The sequence below is a fragment of the Lithobates pipiens genome, unplaced genomic scaffold (assembly GCF_037356315.1).
Source record: "Lithobates pipiens isolate NorthernLeopardFrog02 unplaced genomic scaffold, aLitPip1_a1.2 Scaffold_8, whole genome shotgun sequence".
Lineage (NCBI taxonomy): Eukaryota > Metazoa > Chordata > Amphibia > Anura > Ranidae > Lithobates > Lithobates pipiens.
The window spans coordinates 571,948,829-571,975,258 of record NW_027507903.1 but is presented as its reverse complement, the minus strand read 5'-3'; the positions used below and the strand labels follow the sequence as shown (position 1 = coordinate 571,975,258).

The window sequence follows — 26,430 nt, the reverse complement described above, 5'->3', positions numbered from 1 at the left end:
ACTCCTCTCTGGCAATATCCGACCGATTCACAAATGAAAACGCAGCTTTCTCCCATTCAGAGTCAAATGAACTGACACGTTCGTAAAATACCCACACTGGATCCTTTGTGGATAGAAAGACAGGCCATAGTACTCTCCATAAAAAAACTTTTTAATGATGAATATACATAAAAAACACACTTACAATAACAAAGCTTCATATGATCGTTAAAATGATCAATGACCGCGGGTGACGTCACGTGATCTCCGTCCATACGTTACATCCCTATGGGCGGGACTTCATGAGCGGACATGGAAACTACGTGACACCCGATATATAAATAGATAATAAGGGGTTCCTATAGAGCGCTTACGGTGAGCATGACGTGACAGACAACCTCTCCATGTTTACGAAAGTTACCAAGGTAACAACACATCCTGTCGTGTAGTACGAATCTACACGGTAACAGGCAAAGACCTCGGGCAGCCCTTGTGAATTTAAACAAACGTTACCATGTTAACGGCTCATCCCATCATGCCTATCCACACTATGCAAATGAGCACAGCAACGAGCGGAAATTTAAAAAAGGAATCATATCAATATTTGCAAACATTGCCGTTGCAACAATGAATCCCTTCCCCTTATGTATATAATGTAATCAAATAAATAAAAACTGCTTAATGGGTACTCAAATCCAATACAAAAGAACCCCATTATTAAACACATTTTTAAATTGCAAAGCATGAACTTTTTTCTCCAAACTTGAGTTTACAAAAGTCCACCTCCTACAGAATGCATATAAAGATGTGTTTCGAACTTAATATTCAAAAACAATTAAGAATATTAAAATGTGTATAATACACGTATATCAACGTGACATCACCTGCAGCCAATAAATTAAATAGTACTAAAAATACAAGAAAAAGTAAACAATAAAATCATCGATCAGTAATAAAACAGTTAATATCAAAATTGACATTCAATCCACCAGGCATTAATACATTGGTCTCATGTATCCAGTAAGATTCCCTACGACTTAACTGGCGTATGAAATTACCCCCCCTCCAATGTTTTGTGACCCTCTCAATCCCCCCAAAACTTTAGGCCTTTAGGATTTTGCTGATGGAATTGTTTAAAGTGTCGGGACACATTGTGGGTTTTCAGACCTTTTTTAATATTATCAACATGTTCTGCTAAACGCACATGCAAAGGTCTAGAAGTGCGTCCTATATATTGTAACCTACATTCGCACTCTAACATGTAAACCACTCCGATCGTGTCACATGTAATCAATTGCCGAATATCGTATTCCCTATTAGTTGCAGAGGCCAGAAACTTCTTCCGTTTCTTAATGTTGACTTTAGAACGCTTACACGGCTTGCACCGCCCACAAGCGTAGAACCCACCCAAAAAGGAGAACAATCGGTTCTCTGACGGAATAGGGGGGTTAAGAACGCCGGGAGCAAGACGGTCCCTCAGAGAGGGAGCTTTTTTATAAATAAACTGTGGACGAGTAGGTAGCACGGGTCCCAAAATGTTGTCCTGCTTTAAAATGGACCAATGTTTAGGCACTATCTTTTAAAAAAATTTATGTTGAACATTGTAATCTAAAATCATTCTAAAATTTTGCTCACTATTATTAGTCTCCCTAGGTTGACTGGAGACTAAAGTAGTCCTATCAATCTGTTTGACCTTTTCAAATTCTGCCTTCAAGACCGACCTATCATATCCCTTTTGTTCAAATCTGGAGATCAACACTTCGGATTGAGATATATAATCCTCACTCTTCGTACAATTACGATGTAACCTAATGAATTGTCCCCTGGGGATGTTGCACAACCAAGATTGGTGATGACAACTCCCCAGGGGGATATAAGTGTTACGATCAGTAGGTTTAAAATGGTTAACCAACCTGAAGTTACCTAAATCTTTGTTGATCTCCAGATCCAAAAAGACTATATGATCTTGACTCACATTCCATGTGAGCGAAATATTCCTATCATTGGAATCCAATGATTGAATAAAAATATTGAGTGACGATCTAGTACCATCCCAAATCAAAATAAGATCATCTATAAATCTACGGTAGCACACCAGTTCTGGGGGGCGATGTTTAAAAACTGCTTCTTCCTCCCAGTGGGCCATAAATAAGTTGGCCACACTGGGAGCAAAACGAGCTCCCATCCCAACCCCTCTGGTCTGTAAATAAAACTCCTTGCCATGCCAAAATTTATTTCGGCTCAGGCAAAAGTTTAAACAAGTCAGCAAAAATTCCTGATGTCTACCCGACAATGCTGATGATGACAAGGCCCACTCAACTGAGGTCATAGCGTCATCATGCCCTATGATGGTGTATAGCGAGCCTACATCAGCTGTCACCAAGATACTGGAAGGGGAACATCCCAATTCTTCCAAAATTTGTATAATATGTTTAGTATCTTTTAGGTATGCTGGAGTGTTCACCACTAAAGGCTGAAGGAAAAAGTCAATATATTGACCCAATCTAGCAGATACGGAATCGATACCGTTCACTATAGGCCTCCCTGGGGGATTGGTACTGTCTTTATGGATCTTAGGGAGAAAATGTATTATAGGAGTTCTACAAAACAAAGGGTCTAGATATGCTGCTTCCTTTTTGGATAAGATCCTTTGGTCTTTTCCATCTTCTACGATGGAATGCAGTTCATCTTTATACGTTAACATTGGGTCTCTATTTAGGATTTTGTACGTATCCTCATCATTTAGTAGTCAGGACATCTCCCATTGGTAATACTCCTTACTTAAAATTACCAACCCCCCCCCCCCTTATCTGCGGGCCTTATGACAATCTCTTTGCGTGCTTCTAGAGACTTCATACTTTGCTTGATATATTGGGGATCCATAATTTTCTTAACCCTTAATTCTTCCAGATCTTTTGTGACCATATTTTTGAATATTTCCATATATTTATTCTCCACATTAGGAGGGTTAAAAATGGACTTATTACGTAAATTAGAATGGTCACCCCCACCCCGTGTGGGGCCTACACGTGAATTAGACAAAAAGTATTTTTTTATGTTCAAGGTCCTAACATATTTCTGAAGACTCACATATGTCTGGAATTTGTTTAAATTTTTTACAGGTGCAAATTTTAGGCCTCTGTCTAATACATTTATTTCATCAGTGTTTAATGCAATACCACTCAGGTTATAGATCTCCATACCTATTGGGGTTTGGGCCTTTTGTAGTCGCCTACCCCCTCATTTTCCTCTCTTTCTTTTCGTTTCCTGAGAGGACCCGCACTGGGTGGGGTGTGAGGAGGAGGTTGTCTCCACCATTCCCTTACATTGGGTCTGTATACTGGTGGAACTTGCTCCTGTGAAAATCCCCTCCTCCATAAGGTGCCTGGTTAGCTAATGGTGCATATTTATTATAGGTGGGTATTGGTCTTTCTGGGGGAAAATAAGGTCTCCCTCCTCTCTGCTGACTTCCTCCCTCCCAATACTGGTTATTCGTCCTCCAATCATTAGATTGATTTACATAATGAGGAGAGGGGGGATAATGATTATCCCTCATAGGCCATGATTGCCGATTCTCTCCTCTACCTCATTTGTTTTTACCCCTCCTACCATTTCCCTGAGCGTAATTGTTCCCCTGTGTTGGAAACTGACTAAATTGCTGGGGTGAAGCATATGTATGGATAGGTTCTACACTCAGAGGGCCTTTCTCTGTGTTTTTATTAGTCTCACCTGTGGGGTTTTGACTAATGTTAGTAGCTGAATTAGAGGCTAATTGCCACTTAAAAATGTTACCCCCTCCAAAGTCATCAAGATCTCTTACAAATTTTTTCTTTTTCTTATTTTGGATCTCTAAATCCCATTTGATAAGTTTATTCTTAAGTTCAGCCGACAATTTAATAAACTCCTCACTCTCCTTGTGAGACTCCAAATTTTTGGTGATTTCTTTAATTTGAGAGTCCAAAACATTCATCTTCCTTTGCTTACGCAATAGAAGAAACTCCAATAACTCAAAACCCTTTTCAAGGAAGAAATTACTCCATTCTATCATCAAGCTTTCATCAATCAGACCATCATTGGGTGGTACGTCCCACCTCAAGCGTCTGGGTATGAGTTTAGCTGACAGATATTGTTTAAATTACGTAATATCCCACCAAGTTTTTAACTTTTTTTCAAATATATGTCCCAGTTTCTTAAATGCCTGGGACATATTGATAGGTTCAGCCATAAGACCCCGAGAGAACACTTCACTTATTTTAACTTCCCGCTTCTCGATATATTGAAAAACATCCATAACTGCTGCTAGATTTAAAGATAATTAACAGTCAAAATATAAATACAGAAAAAATCAGCGCAGTACAACCCCTTTACGAAAAGCTGCTGAACACCAAGGATCAATTACCAAATCCCAAAATACAATATATCAAACAGATGGTACAGCGCTCTAACTAAAATAAAATGATTACTAACATATTAAAATTAATAAAAAGTCAAAGATAGCTTTTGAGTCAAAAAAGTCCACGTGAGGAATCTTCAGTGGTATACAGTCAGTTCATGCATAAAGTGACTTAGTGCTGGGGGGGGGCCCCCACCAATGGTAAAATTGGCTTCTCACCTCATTGTATGGACCCTTTAAATTACAGAGGGTTGTATGCACTTAAATATCAACGAATGCTGTACTCCTCTCCGGCAATATCCGACCAATTCACAAACGAAAACACAGCTTTCTCCCATTCAGAGTCAAATGAACTGACACGTTCGTGGAATACCCACACTGGATCGGTATATAGCAGTATTCACAATTCCTCAGACCATGTGGATAGAAAGACAGGTCATAGTGCTCTCCATAGAAAAACGTTTTAATGATGAATATACATAAAAAACACAATAACGAAGCTTCATACGATTGTTAAAATGATCAATGACTACGGGTGACTACGGGTGACGTCACGTGATCTCCGTCCGTACGTTACCTCTCCATGTTTACGAAAGTTACCAAGGTAACAACACATCCTGTCGTAAAGACCTCGGGGCAGCCCTTGTGAATTTAAACAAACGTTACCATGTTAACGGCTCATCCCATCATGCCTATCCGCACTATGCAAATGATCACAGCAACGAGTGGAATTTAAAAAAGGAATGATATCAATATTTTCAAACATTGCCGTTGCAACAATGAATCCCTTCCCCTTATGTATATAATGTAATCAAATAAATAAAAAAATAAAAACTGCTTAATGGGTACTCAAATCCAATACAAAAGAACCCCATTATTAAACACATTTTTTAATTGCAAAGCATGAACTTTTTTCTCCAAACTTGAGTTTACAAAAGTCCACCTTCTACAGAATGCATATAAAGATGTGTTTTGAACTTAATATTCAAAAACAATTAAGAATATTAAAATGTGTATAATACACATATATCAACGTGACATCACCTGCAGCCAATAAATTAAATAGTACTAAAAATACAATAAAAAGTAAACAATAAAATCATCGCTCAGTAATAAAACAGTTAATATCAAAATCGACATTCAATCCACCAGGCATTAATACATTGGTCTCATGTATCCAGTAGGATTCCCTACGACTTAACTGGCGTATGAAATTACCTCCCCTCCAATGTTTTGTGACCCTCTCAATCCCCCAAAACTTTAGGCCTTTAGGGTTTTGCTGATGGAATTGTTTAAAGTGTCGGGACACATTGTGGGTTTTCAGACCTTTTTTAATATTATCAACATGTTCTGTTAAACGCACATGTAAAGGTCTAGAAGTGCGTCCTATATGTTGTAACCCACATTCGCACTCTAACATGTAAACCACTCTGATCGTGTCACATGTAATCAATTGCCTAATATCGTATTCCCTATTAGTTGCAGAGCCCAGAAACTTCTTCCGTTTCTTAATGTTGACTTTATTTGATTACATTATATACATAAGGGGAAGGGATTCATTGTTGCAACGGCAATGTTTGCAAATATATTGATATGATTCCTTTTTTAAATTCCGCTCGTTGCTGTGCTCATTTGCATAGTGTGGATAGGCATGATGGGATGAGCCGTTAACATGGTAACGTTTGTTTAAATTCACAAGAGCTGCCCCGAGGTCTTTGCCTGTTATCGTGTAGATTAGCACTACACGACAGGATGTGTTGTTACCTTGGTAACTTTCGTAAACATGGAGAGGTTGTCCGTCACGTCGTGCTCACCGTAAGCTTACTGTAGGAACCCCTTATTGTCTATTTATATATCGGGTGTCGCGTAGTTTCCGTGTCCGCTGATGAAGTCCCGCCCATAGGGACGTAACGTACGGACGGAGATCACGTGACGTCACGTCACCCGCGGTCATTGATCATTTTAACGATCGTATGAAGCTTTGTTATTGTAAGTGTGTTTTTTATGTATATTCATCATTAAAACGTTTTTCTATGCAGAGCACTAAGGCCTGTCTTTCTATCCAAATGGTCTGAGGAATTGTGAATACTGCTATATACCGATCCAGTGTGGGTATTCCACGAACGCGTCAATTCATTTGACTCTGAATGGGAGAAAGCTGTGGTTTCGTTTGTGAATCGGTCGGATATTGCCGGAGAGGAGTACAGCGATTGGACGAGTTGATAAGCATTCGTTGATATTTAAGTGCATGCAACCCTCTGTAATTTAAAGGGTCCATACGATGAGGTGAGCAGCCAATTTTACCACTGGTGGTGCCCCCCCCCCCTTGGCACTAAGTCACTTTATGCATGAACTGACTGTATACCACTGAAGATTTCTCACGTGGACTTTTTGACTCAAAAGCTATCTTTGGACTTTTTATTAATTTTAATATGTTAGTAATCATTTTATTTTAGTTAGAGCGCTGTACCATCTGTTTTATATATTGTATTTTGGGATTTGGTAATTGATCCTTGGTGTTCAGCAGCTTTTCTTAAAGGGGTTGTACTGCGCTGATTTTTTCTGTATTTATATTTTATACTTCTTAGCATAGGCAACAGGTAAAGGTCTCTGTGTAGCAGCTGTAAAGGTACAGTCTTTTGTTCTAACTCTTCAGCTGGCTAGTGTTGGGGCCCAATTGTACCGTTGGTGCATATGAGAATAGTCCCAGTCAATCCTGCAGGCAGCAATAGGGCTACTAGATGGCTGTATGGCCAGTTTTCCTAAAGGGCTCAGTATCTCTAGCAGCAGATAGTAAATTCCCACAGCAGCAGCTCACTAGCCCCAGTGATTTTGCAGCTCACCATCCAGTCACACACAGTCCACTCATTAGTGCCCATCAGTGCAGCATATTAGTGCCTTACCATCAGTGCAGCATATTAGTGCCTCCTCATCAGTGACGCATATTAGTGCCTCCTCATCAGTGCCGCATATCAGTGCCTCCTTATCAGTGCAGCATATTAGAGCCTCCTCATCAGTGCAGCATATTAGTGCCTCCCCATCAGTGCAGCATATTAGTGCCTCTTCATCAGTGCCCATCAGTGCCGCATATTAGTGCCTCCTCATCAGTGCCCATCAGCGCAGCATATTAGTGCCTCCTCATCAGTGCAGCATATTAGTGACTCCTCGTCAGTGCAGCATATTAGTGCCTCCTCATCAGTGCCCATCAGTGCAGCATATTAGTGCCTCCTCCTCAGTGCCCATCAGGGCAGCATATTAGTGCCTCCTCATCAGTGCCCATCAGTGCAGCATATTAGTGCCTCCTCATCAGTGCCCATCAGTGCAGCATATTAGTGTCTCCTCAACAGTGCAGCATATTAGTGCCCCTTCATCAGTGCCACACAGTGCAGCATATTAGTGCCTCCTCATCAGTGCAGCATATTAGTGCCTCCTCATCAGTGCCCATCAGTGCAGCACATTAGTGCCTCCTCATCAGTGCAGCATATTAGTGCCTCCTCATCAGTGCAGCATATTAGTGCCTCTTCATCAGTGCTGCATATTAGTGCCTCCTCATCAGTGCCCATCAGCGAAGGAGAAAAATTACTTATTTACAGAAACAAAGAAAAACTTTTTTTTTTCTTAAACATTTTTGGTATTTTTTCAGCAAAAAAATGAAAACCCCCAGTGGTGATTAAATACCACCAAAAGAAATCTCTATTTTTGTGAAAAAATGTTTGTGTACAGCGCTGCACGACCGCGCAACTGTCATTCAAGAAGGCTTTGATAGGAGTGTCCTCCTATCAAGTTGACAGAAAAGTGGCCTGGGCAGGAAGGGGGTGACAGTGCCCCGTATTGAAGTGGATGGAAATGAATTAAATATTGATTGAAGCGGTTAAAGGGAACTTGTACAAAAAGTATTAATTAAACCCACAAGTGCTTTTTTTTACCACTACTCTTCCTTTATATTGGCTTTTGAAATTTACAAATGCAGAAATGTAGAAATCAGATAAAAAGGTTGAGCGCTGGAAAACACTTTTTGATGGATAAAAAGTGCATTTTATATACAACTATATAGATCAGACCAAAATGAGAGACAAATGAGGAGGAAAGAGGGACAGAGGGACATTTGGGATCTATGGAGAAGTCTGGCGGGATCAACAGTCATTGAAATTTGGCGGTTTAATTGGGCGGTCTAGGTTCCTCTACCTCAGAGGAGACTAGACATTTGCAATAGGCTACTATAAGTATAAAAGTGTCACGTCTGCCTTTTATTTACAAACCAGTGCTAACACATTTATAAAAAAAAAAGACAAGACCTCCCAAAAAAATAAAATACAGCTTCCCTGACCGGGAATCGAACCCGGGCCGCGGCGGTGAGAGCGCCGAATCCTAACCACTAGACCACCAGGGAACTTGCTGCGCTAAATTCAACCCAATATCCAGCATCCAACAGTATAAATCAGCTAAACGCCGCACGCACCCAACCACGCCCCTGTCTCGTTTTCTGCCGTCTGATTGGACGCATCCCTCTCCCGCGCGGGATTCTTCTGTCTTCTCCGCCTTGACGTCGGAGGCGGGTCCCTCGTACGTGCGCTTGCGTCGTCCGCCGTCTCGTCGCAACGTTCGTCCAGTAGCGATGGGCGAACCAACGGCGGCGTCACAAGGGGAGGAGCCGAGCCTGACGCAGGACTTGAAGATGGCGGATCAGGAGAAGCTGGCACCCGGGTGGGAGAAGCGGATGAGCCGCAGCTCCGGTAAACAAGGAGCGGGGGGGAAGGGTTGAGAGACACGCCGGTTCCGTTGTGCTCAGGGCTGAGGACGTTATCGGGCTTACTGGGATGTGGAGGGTGGCTGAGCGCTGGAGGGGGGAGGGGATGGATCCATCTTTAAAGCTAACGTTACCACCTGGGGCAAGAGACGTGAGGGGGGCGATCCGTATATAACGATTGGGATTTGTAGTGTGTGTGAGGGATGGAAGGACTCGGTGTACCGGCCTGTGTGGTCAGGACACCATGACTGCATGGGGGGAATTCCTAATGGAGAATAAAAAGGCCCTGTGTGTGTCACATCCCACATCTACCAGTCACCTGACTGGGGGATGGTGAGTGTTGTGTCATATGGTGGTATCTTCCCCCCCCCCGGGGCACCGAGGTTCCTTCCACCAGCCCCTCTGACACTACAGGACAGGGGGACAGTTGGGATCAACCACAGTGCCCGGGAGGGGGGATTCCAAGAAGGCTTTGATAGGAGTGTCCTCCTGAGTTTATGAATTCTTACCTGGCTGCCCTATTCAGCACCTTCCTGAGATTATTATTATTATTTTTCAGGCTCTATATAACGGCAGCAGACTGCGCAGTGCTTTACAACAGGAGGGCAGTTACAGTTACAATATAATTCAATACAGGAGGGATCAGAGGGTCCTTACACTCTAAGCAGGAGGGTCAGGTGATACAAAAGGTAGCAGCTGGGGGGATGGGCTGTGGAAAAAGTAAAAACGCAGTGTATTATCCACTCCCGCACCGCCCGCCGTCATCGTCATATGTCGCTATTTTGACGTTGAATACTGTTCTGGCAGCAGATTACTGCCATAGCCCCGGAACTTTAAAAAAAAATAATAATAATAAATAATACAAAATAAAAAGTATCTACAGCAGATTCAGCGTGAGATTACTTTTACTGGGCGCTTACATGAGCCGTCGGTAGTGGCGGAGACGGTCCGATGTTGTCCCCTCTGAGGCTGGATGCCGAGTGAGTGAAAGATGGGGCTCCACTCCACTCCATAACGTTAAAAACAAAGTCAAACGTCACTTCTGCCCCAATAGTCTTAGCCACTTACCGACCGGCTCCTGTACATATACGTTGAAAGTTTGAAGATGGATATCTTGGAAATGGTAGCAGCTGCTGCCACAACCGAGGTATCCTTTAGAACCAGCGGTTTTGTTTACAGTAATGGGGGTCTCTGCAGCGGATTCGCCGTAAGATCAGTTATCGGTGGTGGGAGAGGTGCCACACCACACATAACCCCCCCACGCCGGGGCTTACTGGAGCCGAGGCGATCGGGTCCTATCCGTGGCTGGGTATGGAGACGAGTGAGGGGAAGATGGGCCTCCACCTGTCTCCATACCATAGCATACCTCTTAAAGGCACTTTTTTTTTTTTTTTTTTTAAATGACAGTTTAATTTTATTTTTGTTTTGAATTTAAGTCTAAATATGAGATCTGAAGAGTTTTTTTTTTTTTTTTTTTTTTTTTTTCTTATTGAGAAAAATACCTTTTATTTTTATTTTTATTTTTTATATTGCACTTGGTAAAGGTTTGTTTGTATAAAAAAACAAAAAAAAACTATACTTGCCTCCACTGTGCAGCTCGTTTTGCACAGAGAGGACCCGAAACTGCTCTTCTGGGCTCCCTCAGCGGCTCCTCCTCGCATCAAATAACCCCCCTAGGAGGAGCGCTCTCCTGAGGGGGTTACCTTGCAGACGCGCTTCCAGGTCCAGCATTCGGTATCCATAGAGGCTGAATGCAGGACTTGGCCCCGGCGCTTGCGTCATTGGATTTGATCGACAGCAGCAGGAGTTAATGGCTGTGCTGCTATCAATCAATCCAATCAAGAGCTGAGAGCACCAGGCAGACAGACAGCGCATCACTGTGGGTCAAGTTCTAGGGTTCAGTTAAAGGGGTTGTAAAGGTAAATGTTTTCTCACCTTAATGCATTCTATGATCACTGCCAGGTGAAAACCACGTAGGTTTCCAACCCCTTTAAGTGTGAATGTGAGATCTGATGTCTTTTTGATCCCCAGATCTCATTTAAGAGGACCTGTCTTGCTTTTTTCTATTATAAGAGATGTTTACATTCCTTGTAAGAGGAATAAAAGTGATCCAAACTTTTTTTTTTTTTTTGTAAAGGGACAGTTTAAAAATAAAACGTTTTAAATAAGATTTTTTTTTTTTAAGCGCCATGTCCCGCCGAGCTCATACACAGAAGCAAACGCATATGTAAACAGTGCTCAAACCATACGTGAGGTATCACCGGCATCGTTGGAGAGCAATTATTCTAGCCTTAGACCTCCTAACTCAAAACTGGTAACCTGTAGAATTTTTTAAAGGTCGCCTATGGAGATTTTTAAGGTTTAAAGTTTGTCGCCATTCCACAAGTGGGCGCAATTTTAAAGCATGACATGTTGGGTATCAATTTACTCGGCGTAACATAATCTTTCACAATATAAACAAACCAACTTTACTGTTTCCTTATTCTTTTAAAAAAGTGTATTTTTTCCCCAAAAAAGTTGCGTTTGTAAGACCGCTGCGCAAATACGGTGCAACATAAAGTATTGTAAACTATCTCCATTTTATTCTCTAGGGTGTCTGAAAAATACATATATAATGTTTGGGGGTTTTAAGTAATTTTCTAGCGAAAAAAAAAACTTGATTTTAACTTTACACTGTAAGTGTAAAAAAAAAAAAAAAAAATTGACCCGGTCCTTCAGTGGTTAAAGTGATTGTAAAGTCGTTTTGTTATTAAAGCGGAGGTTCACGCAAAAATGCAACCTATGCTTTTCGGACCCCCCCTCCCCCAAGAACAGAGCGGGGACCAGTTGGGATGCGCAACGCTTCACTTCCTGATTCCCCACCGAGAATGGCGGCAGCAGCCGATCGCTGAGCCATTGATCCTCTTCGGCTGCCGACATCGTGGGCACCTTGGACAGTTAAGTGTCTATTAAAAGTTATCAGCTGCAGTATTTGTAGCTGCTAGCTTTTAAAAAAGTTATACTTGCCTCTTCTTTGCAGTTGGTTTTGCACAGAGCAGCCTGGATCCTCCTTTTCTTGAGTCCCTTTTTGCTGCTCCTGGCTCCTCCATCCTATTGAGTGCCTCCACAGCCAGCAGCTTCCTATGGGGGCACCCGAGCGGAGTCACAGCTCCGTGTATTCATTCAAACTCAGAGCCCCAACCTGGCCCTGCTGATTGGCTGACCAACTATGATCAACAGCCGTGGAAGCCAATGGCACCACTGCTGTGTCTTAGCCAATCAGGAGTGTCCCGGGTGGCTTATATACTCGTGGACATCTCTGGAGAGAGATGGGCTCAGGTAAATAATTGGAGGCTGGGGTGGCTGCTACACAAAGGTTTTTATCTTAATGCATAGACTGCATTGTGATAAAAAAAACTTTCTGCCTTTTAAAAGCAGGATAGGCTTCATTACCCCCTCGCAAGATTTACCCCCTTCATGACAGGCCATTTTTTTTTTTTAGATATATGGCACTGCGTTACTTTAACTGACAATTGCGCGGTCATGTGATGTTGTACCCAAATACAATTAATGTCCTTTTTTTCTCCCACAAATAGCCTTTATTTTTTTATGGCATTTGATCACCTCTATAAACAAAAACAGACCATTTTGGGGAAAAAAAACCTATCCAATAAAGTAACAAATCTAATTTCTTCATCTATTTAGGCCAATATGTATTTACATATTTTTTGGAAACCAAAAACCCCAATAAGTGTATATTGATTGTGCAAAGGTTAGGTGGCGATCAGCGACTTGTAGTGGGACTGCGATATTGAACAAATCTGGCGCTTTTTGGAGACCAGTGACACAATATAGTGATTAGTGCTTAAAAAAAAAAAAAAATATATATATATATATATACTATCACTGTACTAATGACATTGGCTGGGAAGGGGTTAACATCAGGGGCGATCAAAGGGTTAATTGTGTGCCTAGCTAGTGCTTGCTCACTGTGGTGGAGGTGCTTCTACTAGTGCCGGGGTCTCAAACTGGCGGCCCTCCAGCTGTTGCGTAACTACAAGTCTCACAAGGCATTGCTAGGCTGACAGTTACAAAGCTTGACTCCCTCAGGCAGAGGCATGATGGGACTTGTAGTTTCGGAACAGCTGGAGGGCCGCCAATTTGAGACCCCTGTACTAAGGGAAGGCATAGATCTGTTTGTCTGCTTTGCAGGAGCACAGGATCAATGCCTTCCCTACTAACAGAATGGCAATCTGCCTTGTTTACATAGACTGCCGTTCAGCCTGTGTACTAAATAAATGGCAGTGGCCTGCGGACATCGAGTCTGTCTGCGATTGGAGTGGGCCGGCAGTTCGCGTGTATGCCCCAGACCTGGAAGTATCAGATCACGTAGGTACATGATCTGGTGCAAAGCAGCCACCCTGCTGCAGTATATGTACTGTGGGCAGTTCACAAGTGGTTAAAAAGAAGGGTGTTCAGGGATCGTCTAAAGATGGATAGATTAGGAGATAGTTGGACAGATTGGAGTAGGGAGTTTCATAGGATGGGAGACGCTCAGGAGGAGGTGACAAGGAAACTAGACAGTAGAAGGACTGAAGAGGATTATTGGTTTGGTATTCTGAGACTAGATTAGTGATGTAGGTGGCTTTGAAAGTTATTAGTATTTTGACTTTAATTTGTTGGGTCAGTGGAAGCCGGTGGGGGGGATTGGCAGAGAGGGGCGGAGGACACTGAATGGTTGGTAAGGTGGATGAGTCTGACAGCAGCATTCATGATGGACTGAAGGGGGGGGGGGGGGGGGGTAGTCTATGTAAAGGTAAACCAATGAGAAGGGAGTTGCAGTAGTTGAGGTGAGATGACTATGGAGTGAATTTGCTTTGTGGTGCCCTTGGTTTGGAAAAGGGAGTATTCTAGAGATGTTGAAGCGCTATGATTTGGACAGGGTTTGGATGTGGGGCTGAAAGGAGAGTTCGGAGTTACCCTTAGCACCCTGGCATGCGGGGACGGGTTGATGGTTGTGCTATCAATCTTGACCGAGAAATCAGGGAAAGAGGCACATGGAGGAAATATGAGCTCAGTCTTGGACAGGTTGAGTTTGAATAAGTGGTGTCACCCATTCAGATGTCTGTTAGTAAATTAGTGATATGTGAGGATACTGATGTGAGTTGAGGGGTAGAGCGAGATTTAGGTGTCATCAGCTTAGAAATGGTATTGGATGCCATGGGAGGCTATAAGCTGAAGTGTAGATTGAGAATAGTAGGGGTCCAAGAACAGGACCTTTGGGGACTCCAATGCTAAGAGAAGTAGGAGAGGAGGAAGTAGAGTTTTAACTGATATTGAAGGTTTTTTTTCCCCCCCTAATATTTTGTCTGTATTTTTAGGTGTGTTTCTTGATGTGATGGAGGAAAAATGTAAAAAAAAAGGAATTGGGGGGGGGAGGGGGGGATGCGGTGAGATAAGTAAAATAAGTAAAATAGATTGATGGAGATGTCACCTCTTATTCTAAGATACAGGCTGCAACTGGCAGAAATCCGCCCACACCGTGTTTTTGCCAAAAATAATCATTTGTGTATATATATATATATATATATATATATATATATATATATATATATATATAATATAGTATGAAAATTTAAAATGGTTTGTTTTTGCTTTTTTCTGTATTCCAAAGGCTGTAACCAGCAGCAGAGGACTAGAAGGTCCTCCTGCTTATGTTTCCCTGCAAAACGATAGGAAGGTTTAGTGCCACTTTAAGCGCTTAAAGGGGTTGTAAAGAGAATTATTTTATTTTTTTTAATAACAAACATGTTATACTTGCCTCCACTGTGCAGCTCGTTTTGCACAGTGGCTCCAGACCTGGTCTTTAGGGGGTCCCTCGGCGGCTGTCTCTGCTTCCCCGCCCCGCAAGTACTTCTCACGTTCATGTGAGCTCCCTCGCATGGTGAGAAGTACTTGGGGGTGCGCTGCCGTGATACAGCCGGCGTCTATAGCCGCTCGCTGTATCACTCGGCCCCGCCCCCCAGTGCGCTGCTTTCAATCCATCCACTCCAGCCAATCGACGGCCAGGCTGAGCAGCAAAGAGGATGTCGGACGAGAGAAACATCCCCATAACAGCATATTACCACCTCCATGCTCTACTGTAGAATGGTGTTATAGGGCTGGTGAGCTGTATTGGATATCCACCTGACATCATTTGGTGTTGGTGGCAAATAGTACAATTTTGGTTTCATCTGACCATAACTCCTTTTTCTATGTGGCCTCAAAATCTTCAAGGTGCATTTTGGTGTAGCTCAGTTGTGATTGCATGTGGCCTTTTTTTTGAAGAGTGGCTTTTTTTCTTGCAACCCTCCCATACAAGCCACATTTGTGGAGAATTTGTGATATTATTGTCACATGCTAGAGGTGCGTGATTAATCGCGAAACGATCGCGATCTCGATTCACCCCCCCATGCGATCTAAGTTCTGGGTGACCCGCGATTTTCTTTTAGTGTCGCCGGTTCCACGTAAACAGCGTGGAACGCAAATGGCGGATATCGGAACTGACGTCGGTCATTGGAGCGTGTGATGTGGCGTGCCGCTGCCTGGTTGTGGGCGTGTACAGTGGCCGGGAAACAGCAGTGTGAGTACGCACTGCTATACACAGTAGCAGTAATAAAAGACAGGCAAGATCACAGATTAAGTATTCTAGTGAAGGTAACCTAGATGGGACAAGGCTCCAGAGGGTTTGCAACGCCATTGAGTCATTGGCAGCCAGTGTAACCATGCCACGGCGCTGCTAAACAAATAAGTGTTTGGATAAAATGTGCAGATCTATTCTGTACCGAGGCAAATTCATTACTATATCTGCAAACATCAATGGACAACATTAAACTAACAAAGCTCTGATAACTTAATGTTCTCAGACTGTAAATTTTTCAAATAAAACTGTTTTTTGAGAATCGTGATTAGGGATGAGCTTCGAGTTCGAGTCGAACTCATGTTCGACTCGAACATTGCCTGCTCGCCTGTTCAGCGAACAGTGAACAATTTGGGCTGTTCGCAGCAAATTCGAAAAGCCGGAACACCCTATACAAGTCTATGGGAGAAATCTAAAGTGCTAATTTTAAAGGGTAATATGCAGGTTACTATTCTAAAAAGTGTTTGGGGACCCGGGTCCTGCCCCAGGGGACATGGATCAATGCAAAAAAAAGTTTTAAAAACGGCCGTTTTTTCAGGAGCAGTGATTTTAATAATGATTAAAGTGAAACAATAAAAGTGTAATATTCCTTTAAATTTCGTAGCTGGGGGGTATCTATAGTATGCCTGTGAAGGGGCGCATGTTTCTGGTGCTTAGAACTGTCCCTGCACAAAGTGTCATTTGTGCAGGAAAAAAAGTCTTTTAAAATCACTTGCGGCTATTGTCGGGTCCCGTAATACAGAGAACACTCAATGAGTGTTCTCTGCATTAGCCGACAATTCATTCATTCATTGATGAAAGAGAGAAAAAAAAAAAAAAAAAAAAGCGTGGGGGTTCCCCTAAATTCAATTACCAGGCCCTTCAGGCCTGACATGGATATTAAGGGGAACCCCGTGTCAAATTAAAAAAAAAATTGACGTGGGGGTCCCCCTAAAAATCCATATCAGACCCTTTATCCGAGCACGCATACCCTCAACATTGGGAGGATGCTTTGGGGGTCTGTGACCCCTCAAAGCACCTTGTCCCCATGTTGATGAGGACAAGGGCCTCATCCTCACAACCCTGGCCGTTGGTTGTGAGGGTCTGCGGGCGGGGGGCTTATCAGAATCTGGAAGCCCCCTTTAACAAGGGGACCCCCAGATCCCGGCCCCCCCCTGTTTGAAATGGTAAGGGGGTACAAAAGTACCCCTACCATTTCACAAAGAAAGTGTCAAAATGGTTAAATAAGACAAACACACTTTTGAAAAATTCCTTTATTAAAAATAAAAAAAATAAAAAAGATTCCAGCGGTGCTAATCCACTCTTGCTATCCAGCGACGGATCTCCGGGGTCCAGCGATGGATGATCATATCCAGCGACGGGGGATCTCTCAGTCCAGCGCTGTCCATACATCCTTCTTCTGTCTCCACTCCGGAGACACTGCAGAGATCCCAGCGCTGACGTTTCTTATATTAGGAGGGCGGGGCCACCCGTCACCTGACCCCTGCCCCTCTGACGCTGGAGAGGGAAGCCAGGGGTTCCCCAGGGGCGGGGTCAGGTGACGGGTGGCCCCGCCCTCCTAATATAAGAAACGTCAGCGCTGGGATCTCTGCAGTGTCTCCGGAGTGGAGACAGAAGAAGGATGTATGGATATGATCATCCATCGCTGGACCCCGGAGACCCGTCGCTGGATAGCAAGAGTGGATTAGCACCGCTGGAATCTTTATTTATTTATTTATTTTTTTTTTTTTTTTAATAAAGGAATTTTTCAAAAGTGTGTTTGTCTTATTTAACCATTTTGAAACTTTTTTTGTGAAATGGTAGGGGTACTTTTGTACCCCCTTACCATTTCAAACGGGGGGGGGCCGGGATCTGGGGGTCCCCTTGTTAAAGGGGGCTTCCAGATTCTGATAAGCCTCCCGCCCGCAGACCCTCACAACCAACGGCCAGGGTTGTGAGGATGAGGCCCTTCTCCACATCAACATGGGGACAAGGTGCTTTGAGGGGTCACAGACCCCCAAAGCATCCTCCCAATGTTGAGGGTATGTGGCCTGGTACGGTTCAGGAGGGAGGGGGGACTGCTCTCTCGTCCCCCCCTCTTTTCCTGCGGCCTGCCAGGTTGCGTGCTCGGATAAAGAGTCTGATATGGATTTTTAGGGGGACCCCCACGTCAATTTTTTTTTAATTTGATGCGGGGTTCCCCTTAATATCCATATCAGACCTGAAGGGTCTGGTTATGGATATTTAGGGGAACCCCCACGCTTTTTTTTTTATATTTATTTTTTTATCAATGAATGAATGAATTGTCGGCTAATGCAGAGAACACTCATTGAGTGTTCTCTGTATTACGGGACCCGACAATAGCCGATTTTAAAAGACTTTTTTTCCTGCACAAATGACACTTTGTGCAGGGACAGTTCTAAGCACCAGAAACATGCGCCCCTTCACAGGCATACTATAGATACCCCCCAGCTACGAAATTTAAAGGAATATTACACTTTTATTGTTTCACTTTAATCATTATTAAAATCACTGCTCCTGAAAAAACGGCCGTTTTTAAAACTTTTTTTTGCATTGATCCATGTCCCCTGGGGCAGGACCCGGGTCCCCAAACACTTTTTAGGACAGTAACCTGCATATTACCCTTTAAAATGAGCACTTTAGATTGTGAACGTTCGAGTCCCATAGACTTTAATAGGGTTCTAAAGTTCACACGAAGTTTAGGTCTGTTCGCAGGTTCTGGTGCGAACCGAACAGGGGGGTGTTCGGCTCATCCCTAATCGTGATCTTCATTCTAAGCAAAAGAATCATGATTCTCGTTTTTCCCAGAATCGTGCCGCTCTGTCACATGCACACAATAACCACTCTCATAAATTCCTGCAACTGCTTCATAGCTGTTGTAGGCCTCTTGGTAACCTCTCTAATGAGTTTCCCCCTGGTTCTTTCATCCAGTTTGGACCAACATCCTGATCCAGGGAGGGTCTGTGTTGTACCAAACACGTTCCACTTCTTTATAATAGGCTTCACTGTGCTTGTAGGCATTGATAAAGCCTTTGAAATGTTTTTGTATCCATCTCCTGACCTGATCGCCTGTCCACAACTTTGTCTCGGAGACCTTTTGACAGTGCCTTGCCACCCAAAGTTGATTGCTTTAGTTGTATTACCAGGGACTGAAATGCTGTAGGAAAGCTCTTTTCATGCTGAGCTAATCAAAATGACAGTAACTGATGACAGTTGAAAGTCAAATGGCTTTGTGTGCCATTGAGAAGGTTATTGGCTAAACCAATGGTTGAAGGAGATTAAAGTGAATGCCTTGCATGACCTAGTCAGAGCTCAGACTTAAACCCCATTGAAAATCTGTGGAATGACTTGACTGCAGTCCGCAAACAGTCGCCATCAAATTTAACTGAACTTGAGCAGCTCTGCAGAGAGTGTGCAACTATTGGAAAGTTAGTAGAGACAAATCCCAACAGACTAATCGCTGTAAAAAAGGTAACTCCACTTTTGTGGGGGGGGGGGGGGGGAGATAGCAAAGAAATATAGCATGTACAAGTGTAATACAAGGCCTGTTGTAATTGAATGTAATTAAAGATTACCTTTCCAATCTGCAGCCGCTGTAATTTTCTATAAATGCAATATGACTACATGGAGTTGTTCTGTCTGTACACAATATGTACTGACCGCTCCCCAGGAACATAATTTCCCGCTTGTGTGATTGGCTCACCAATTTTCCTAATTTGCCTAAGATGCAAGTCAGATTTCGAGCATCCCCTGCAACAAAAATGAATATTTCTCCACTTATCTTCCAGGACGGCACACCTGAGATGATGAGTCCCACCTGACAGGAAACGCAATCAACAAGGTTTAAAAGGCCACTCTTCCCTCTGTCCCTCAGTTGTTGATTGTGTTTCCCACAGGATGGCAGCGAAACCTTTTTTTGTTTTCTTTCCCTAAAAGACTAAGGTCTGGGACCAAGGTCTCCCCCTGGAAAGTCAGATTAAAGCAGTCAGTGATGGCTGCAGAATCTGACAGAGCTCTGCTCTTTCCACGGGGGATCATTCCTGTTAGATGTTTTCTTAGGGGGGCATGGCAGCGATGGAGGTGTGTGTTGGTTTTTTTTTTTTTCCCCCTTTCCTTGTTTTCCTCTCCCCTCCCTGAGATACTGGTGGTTGTGGGCACGGTGAGAGTCTCCACAGCCCCATGGACCTTGTATCCTTGTATCCTACTCTCCCCTCCTACCTGACTGTGGCAGATGGTCAGGAGGGGCCGCTGGTGTATCCCACGGTGGGGGAGCTGTGCTCAGGCCACTGCTGCAAACACAACTTCTGGGTCTGGATGGCGCGGCGCCGGCTCCCGGGCATGCCACTGTGCCTGCGGTGTCCCTCGTGCTGGAGTGCGCATGTCCGGAAGTGGATGGAGCGTTCTTGGGACGTCATTTTTGCCATAAAGCCGGTTACAGAGTGGGAGTCTGTTGTTCTGTGCCCCCCCAAACCGTTCCGTAAGTGATCCTGCCAGGGTGGCTGATCGGCTAAAGGGATGGAGGAGGATGGACAGAAACTGCCAGCAACAGAGATCACCCCAGGGGGCGAGTGACTCGATGGGGCGAGAAGCTTTGGGGGTGACTTGAAGGAATGCCGGGCGCTTCAGGCAGAGATGCTGATGACTCTTCAGTCATTCAAAGCTTTGTTGAGATGTGAGATGGGCTCAGTGCCAAGGGCTCCCTCCGTTAAGGAGAGCTCTCCTTATCAGGATGGGATCTCCACAGGTTTTACTGAGGGGTCTTAGGGGTTAACTCCCTTTTCTGATGAGGAAGAGGCGGGGGCCTCAGACCAATACTCTTATGAAGAGGGAGAGGACTCGGACTTAGTCTGTGTGAATCTAGACCCGGGGGCCATCTCTTCACAACAGAGGACAAGGACTGTCTCCTCAAGGCTATCTATACCTCTGAGGGTATTCAGTTGCCAGCTACTTAGGTCTCGACACAATATAAACTGTACAGGGGACTCAGAAAGCCTCAGGCAAAACCCTTTTTCAGTGCACCAGTCTCTTAAGGATATTATCCTAAGAGAGTGGAAGGATCCAGAGCGCAAAGTTTTTAAACTAAAAGCCTGGAAGCGTAGATGTCAGTTTAGGACAGAGGAGGAAGAAAAATTCTTTAAGATCCCACGTTTGGATGCGTCGTTAAGGCAAGTGTCCAAGCGTTCGGATCTCGTCTTTGAAGATTCCGGAAACATCCAGGATCAGATGAGCTTGGGAGGTCAAACGCTGCAGCTATGGGTCCAGCAGTGGCTTCCGCTTGTATTGCCAGGAACACAGAGGCATGAGTCGGTAGGTTATTGGACCATGTGGCACGTGATGATAAATCCAAGGAAGTGTCAGATTTGTTGGAAGTTATTGGTAAGGCTGTAGCCTACCTGGCAGACGCCGCGGTTGAAACAGAACAACTGTCAAATCGGCAGGTCTTCTAAACTCCGCTAGAAGATCCCTTTGGGTAAAAACCTGGGATGGAGATTTTACTTCTAAATCGTATCTTTGTGGGATACCTTTTGAAGGCTCCTTGCTCTTGGGTGCAGGCTTAGAAAAAGTCCCATCCCGATCTCCAGATAAAGGTAAAAAATTTCCCAAAAAAACCCCAAATGAGATGGAGGGAAGAATCTTTTTTCGAGACCGCTTCAAAGGCAAGAGGGAGCCTAGGAAGAAGTGGGGGTTCAGTAGGGGGAAAGGTGGTATCCTGTTTTCCGAGCCCGTATCTTCTAACAAGGAGTCCAAAATGACACCAACATAAAGGTTGGTGGAAGGCTCTTGTGGGTTCCTTCCCCAATGGGAGGGCATCGCGCGGAGTCCTTATATTCTCAGTCTGGTAAAGGAGGGTTACAGACTGGAATTTCTATCCACTCCTCCTTCAAACTTTACCCTTACCCGTCTCCCCAGAGACCAGCTAAGGGCAGAGGGTCTTTTGGAGAGTATTGGGGTTCTGGCGGAACAAGAAGTCATTACACCTGTTCCTGCGGGTCAGATTGGCCGGGGGATTTACTCCCACATATTTGTGGTGCCGAAACCCTCGGGCAAATTTCGACCAATTATAAATCTAAGGAAGCTGAGCCAGTACTTGTACAAGAAATTCCAGACGGAGAGCATTTACACAGTCCAGACACCTCCAAGAAAGTGTCTTCATGATCTCGTTAGACCTAAAGGATGCTTATTTGCATATTCCCATTGCCCAGAAACATCAGCGATTCCTACGTTTTGTGGTTCAGACTGTCCAGGGTGTCCAACACTGGCAGTTCAGGGCGCTCCTCTTCGGCTTGGCGGCCAGTCCCAGGATCTTTACAAAAGTCCTTGCCGAAGTGGTGTCGTTTTCTACACCTACAGGGGATAGCCTTAATCCTGTACGTGGACGACGTGCTAATTTACAACCCAACCCAAGAACAGCTCCAGTCCGACCGAGACAAGGTGCTGTCAACTTTAAAGTCCCTGGGTTGATTTATCAGCCAGGAGAAGTCCTCCTTGGATCCTGCACAATCCAACATTTTCCTGGGGTACTGGATAGACTCGTGGCACAAAAAATCTTCCTTCTCCAGGTGAAGATTGCAAAAGTGCAGAGGGCCGTAGCCACTCTTCAACAGAGAGGGGAGGCCTCTTTGAGGACCATCATGTGTATTCTGGATCTGATGTCATCTTGCATCCCTGCGGTCCACTGGGCCCAGTTCCACTCTTGGGGGTTACAACATCTCAGGTGTGCCATCATGGAAGATGACTGGAGAAAATTACCAGTTACACTTACCGGTAACGGGTTTTCTAGGAAATCTTCCAAGACGGCAGGCCTACTTCCCTAACCCTAATTGTGGGTGGTGTGTTTGTTTCACAGTTTGTACCCTCTGGCACCGGTGTGGGTTTATTCTTGGTCATAACTGAGGGAAGGGAGGGGCCTTTTAAACCTTGTTGTTTGCTGTCAGGTGGGACTCATCTCAAGTGTGCCGTCCTGGAAGATTTCCTAGAAAACCCATTACCGGTAAGTGTAACTGGTAATTCCTTATTTTTTTTGTGATGTAGTTCCAATAGGAACATGTCTAAAGGGATGCAGGCCCAGCCACTTTCCTCATTGGTGCCCTGCAACTGCACAGCTGCCTGATAATTATGAAACCACTCCCATTAGACTCACTCAGCACAGAGGGAACAAACAGTGATTTCTTTAGCATAACAAAAGGTCGGAATCTGCAACAAAGGTTGTTATAATCCTTGCAATGTACATAGATCACCCCGAGGGGAATGTGTTTTGTTGAGAGAAAAAAAAAAAAATAAAAAAAAAAAGTGAAGTTGCACTTTTAAAGCAAAAGGTATTTCAACAAAATACTGACACAAAGGGGCGATCTTTTTTCCAACTTGGTGATTCTGTTTTTTTGGATTTTTTTATTTTTTCCTGAAATGGTGTTGTTATATCTTTCACTTGGATGTTATTAGTTGTACTGAGTAAATGCATCTGGATAAAGCAAAATATGTCTTCAATTTAGGCTGCAAAGAAAAAAAAATACTGTATATACTCGAGTATAGGTCGATCCGAATATAAGCCGAGGCCCCTAATTTACCACAAAAAAAATGGGAAAACTTATTGACTCGTGTATAAGCCGAGGGTGAGGTGTGTCCGTCCATCCCTGTGTGTCCGTCCATCCCTGTGTCCAGCCTACCTGTGTCCTGTGCCTCTTTGTCCTTCTGCAGCGATCTGCATGTAAAAACATGCCAGGATCGCCGCACCTCTTCTCGTCTGTGACAGACGGCGGCCATTCCACTGTTCAAAAGCCGCGCCTCCGTCTGTGATAGGCGGAACACTCAATTTCCCAGCAGTCAGTATTCTGCCTATCACGGACATCCTCTCATCCTCGTCCGTAGTATGAGGATGAGCGGATTTCCGTGATAGGCGGACCACTGACTGCTGGGAAATTGAGTGTTCCGCCTATCAGACAGGGAGGCGCGGCTTTTGAATAGTGGAATGGCCGCTGTCTGTCTGCACGACACGCTGATCGGGTAGACAGACGGCGGTGACTCGAGTATAAGCCGAGGGGGGCACTTTCAGCCTAAAAAAAGGGGCTGAAAATCTCGGCTTATACTCGAGTATATACGGTATTATTTTAAGGTGGGTTTATGCCTCTACATAACCACTGTATACGGGGAAAAAAATACCAAACATTTTGAAAACAAATTTTTTCCTTGTTATACAATTTTGAAAATATTATTTCTTCATAAGTTTAGGTTAAAATGTTTTCTGCTATGTTTCTTTGGTAACAACCCAAATCCGTGTATATTTAGTCTGTGTAGAGTATAAACTATTGTATATATTATACATTTTTTATTTTTTTTGCACAGTTTTTGGGAGAAATTTAGATGAAATAATTTTTATTTTTTTAAACACCCTAGAGCAGTGATGGCGAACCTTGGCACCCCAGATGTTTTGGAACTACATTACCCATGATGCTCATGCCCTCTGCGTTGTAGTGGAGCATCATGGGAAATGTAGATCCAAAACATCTGGGGTGCCAAGGTTCGCCATCACTGCCCTAGAGAATACGTTGCAATACTTTTTATCACACCGTATTTGCGCAGCAGCTTTTACAAGAGCTTTTTATTTTTTGAAAAATACACTTTTTTGATTGAAGAAATAAGACAGCAGTAAAGTTAGCCCAGTTTTTTTTATATATTTTGAAAGATAATGTTACGCAGAGTAAATTGATACCCAACCTGTCACGCTTCAAAATTGCGCTAGCTCGTGGAATGGCGATAAAAAAATCTCCATAAGCTACGTTTTAAAAAATTCTACAGGTTGCATGTTTTGTTACAGAGGAGGTCTAGGGCTAGAATTGCTGCTCTCGCTCTACCGATCATGGTGATACCACGTGTGGTTTGAACATCGTTTTCATATGCGGGTGCTACTCGCTTATGTGTTCGCTTCTGCACGCAAGCTCGTCGGGATGGGGAGCGTTTTAAAAAGGTTTCCCCTTTTTTTTTATTTTATTTTTTTTTATTTTTTTTAAACCGTTTACCAAAAAAAAGTCACTTTATATTTCTATTACATCCCTTGTAATAGAAAAAAGACATGAGAGGACCTCTTAAATATGAGATGTGGGGTCAAAGACTTCAGATCTCATATTTACACTAAAATGCAAAAAAATAAATTGTCATTTAAAAAATAAATGGTCCTTTTTAAGAGCTATGGTCGGAAGTGACGTTTTAACATCGCTTCCGCCCTGCAATGTTACAGAGAAGGGTGGGGGCCATTTTGGTCAGCAAGTGGTTAAACACATTCTGCTATGTCTGAGTATGGGGATACCACATGTGAGACTTATTCACAGCCTATATGTAGGGGGCACAAAATCCAAGGAGCACCTTTTTGGGCTTTCGAGGAACATAAATTCTGCATCAAATTTCCTGACTACCTAATGCATTTATGGAGACCCTGAAGTATACCAGTACTGTGTAACCGCCTACAAAATTAACACATTTTCAAAAGCAATTACACCAGTGTTTCTCAAATCCAGTCCTCAGGCCCCCCCAACAGGTCATGTTTTCAGGTTTTCCATTATTTTTCACAGGTGATTTGATCAGTTTCACTGCCTTAGCAATTACCACAGCCGTTTCATCTGAGGGAAATCCTGAAAACATGACCTGTTGGGGGGGGCCTGAGGACTGGATTTGAGAAACACTGAATTACACCAAGGCATTTTCTTTTTTATTTTTTTTATTTTTTTTATTCCAAAGTTCTGATATTTCTAGCACACATAGATTGACACACCAAAAACACATTCTGCTATTCCTCCCATGTATGTCGATGCCACATGTGAGACTTTTTCACAGCCTAGCCATATACAGGGGACCAAAATCCAAGGATCTCCTTCAGGTGTTCTGGAGGAGATAAATTATGCATTTTAATTACCTGTCATGTTTTTGGAGTCCCTGGAGTGCTAGGACAGTAGAAACACCCTCAAAATGACCACAGTTTGGGAAGCAAACACTCCAGGGTATTTTTAAGAGACCTGATGAGTCTTTTGAACACCCAATCAGGGAAAATAGCCTAGTGTAGCGTGTCCTTTCGCAGTCCCAGTTCCTATAAGCCAAGCAAGCCTAGTCTACTGGTACATGTCACGTTCACTGACCAGGAAGTACAGGAGGCTGAAGAAAATGAGTCCCTGTGGTTTCTTGTGTGCAGTTGTCCACAGGGGATGGCTGGAACTGGTATCGCACAGAAACAGTCGGATGGGTCAGTTTCAGTTCAGGCTGCAGGCAGAGACATGGTCCACAAACAGGCAAAGAATTGGTCCAGGCAACAGGCAGAAACATGGTCAATAAACAGGCCAGGGTCAGTACAGGCAGCAGACAGAGGGAACACTGCACTGGTGTGGCAGTGATCAGGAGCATTTTTGGTGACTGCACTGGCCCTGTGACACTGGGGACTAGCTTAGCACCAATCGGGAACACTGCTGCTGACTTACACTGGTCAGGTGACACTGGAACTGGTGTGGTGACCATCCACTGTTGCTGGCTTACACTGGTTTGCTAACACTGAGTGGTGGTGATCGGGGAGATTGAGTGGGTGGCAGTGATTGGAGACACTGACTGACAGCACTTGTCTTGTAACATTGTACTGCTGGGACAATGATCAGAGACAATAGCTGGCAGCACTGA

The 26,430-nt window shown here is 43.8% G+C and overlaps 1 protein-coding gene and 1 non-coding gene across 2 annotated transcripts in view; one reads left to right on the top strand and one right to left on the bottom strand.

The window, feature by feature from the left end:
• Window positions 1–8,690: 8,690 nt before the first annotated feature.
• On the bottom strand, window positions 8,691–8,762 carry TRNAE-CUC (transfer RNA glutamic acid (anticodon CUC)). The gene has a single exon. It is a non-coding gene; the product is annotated as a tRNA-Glu (tRNA).
• A 203-nt stretch (window positions 8,763–8,965) lies between these two features.
• The window catches only part of PIN1 (peptidylprolyl cis/trans isomerase, NIMA-interacting 1), a 42,725-nt gene continuing 25,260 nt past the window's right edge, over window positions 8,966–26,430 (top strand). The window contains exon 1 of the mRNA XM_077470175.1: window positions 8,966–9,105. Coding sequence (XP_077326301.1) covers window positions 8,988–9,105 — 118 coding nt within the window. The 5' untranslated portion in view covers window positions 8,966–8,987. The remainder of the gene's footprint in view (window positions 9,106–26,430) is intronic.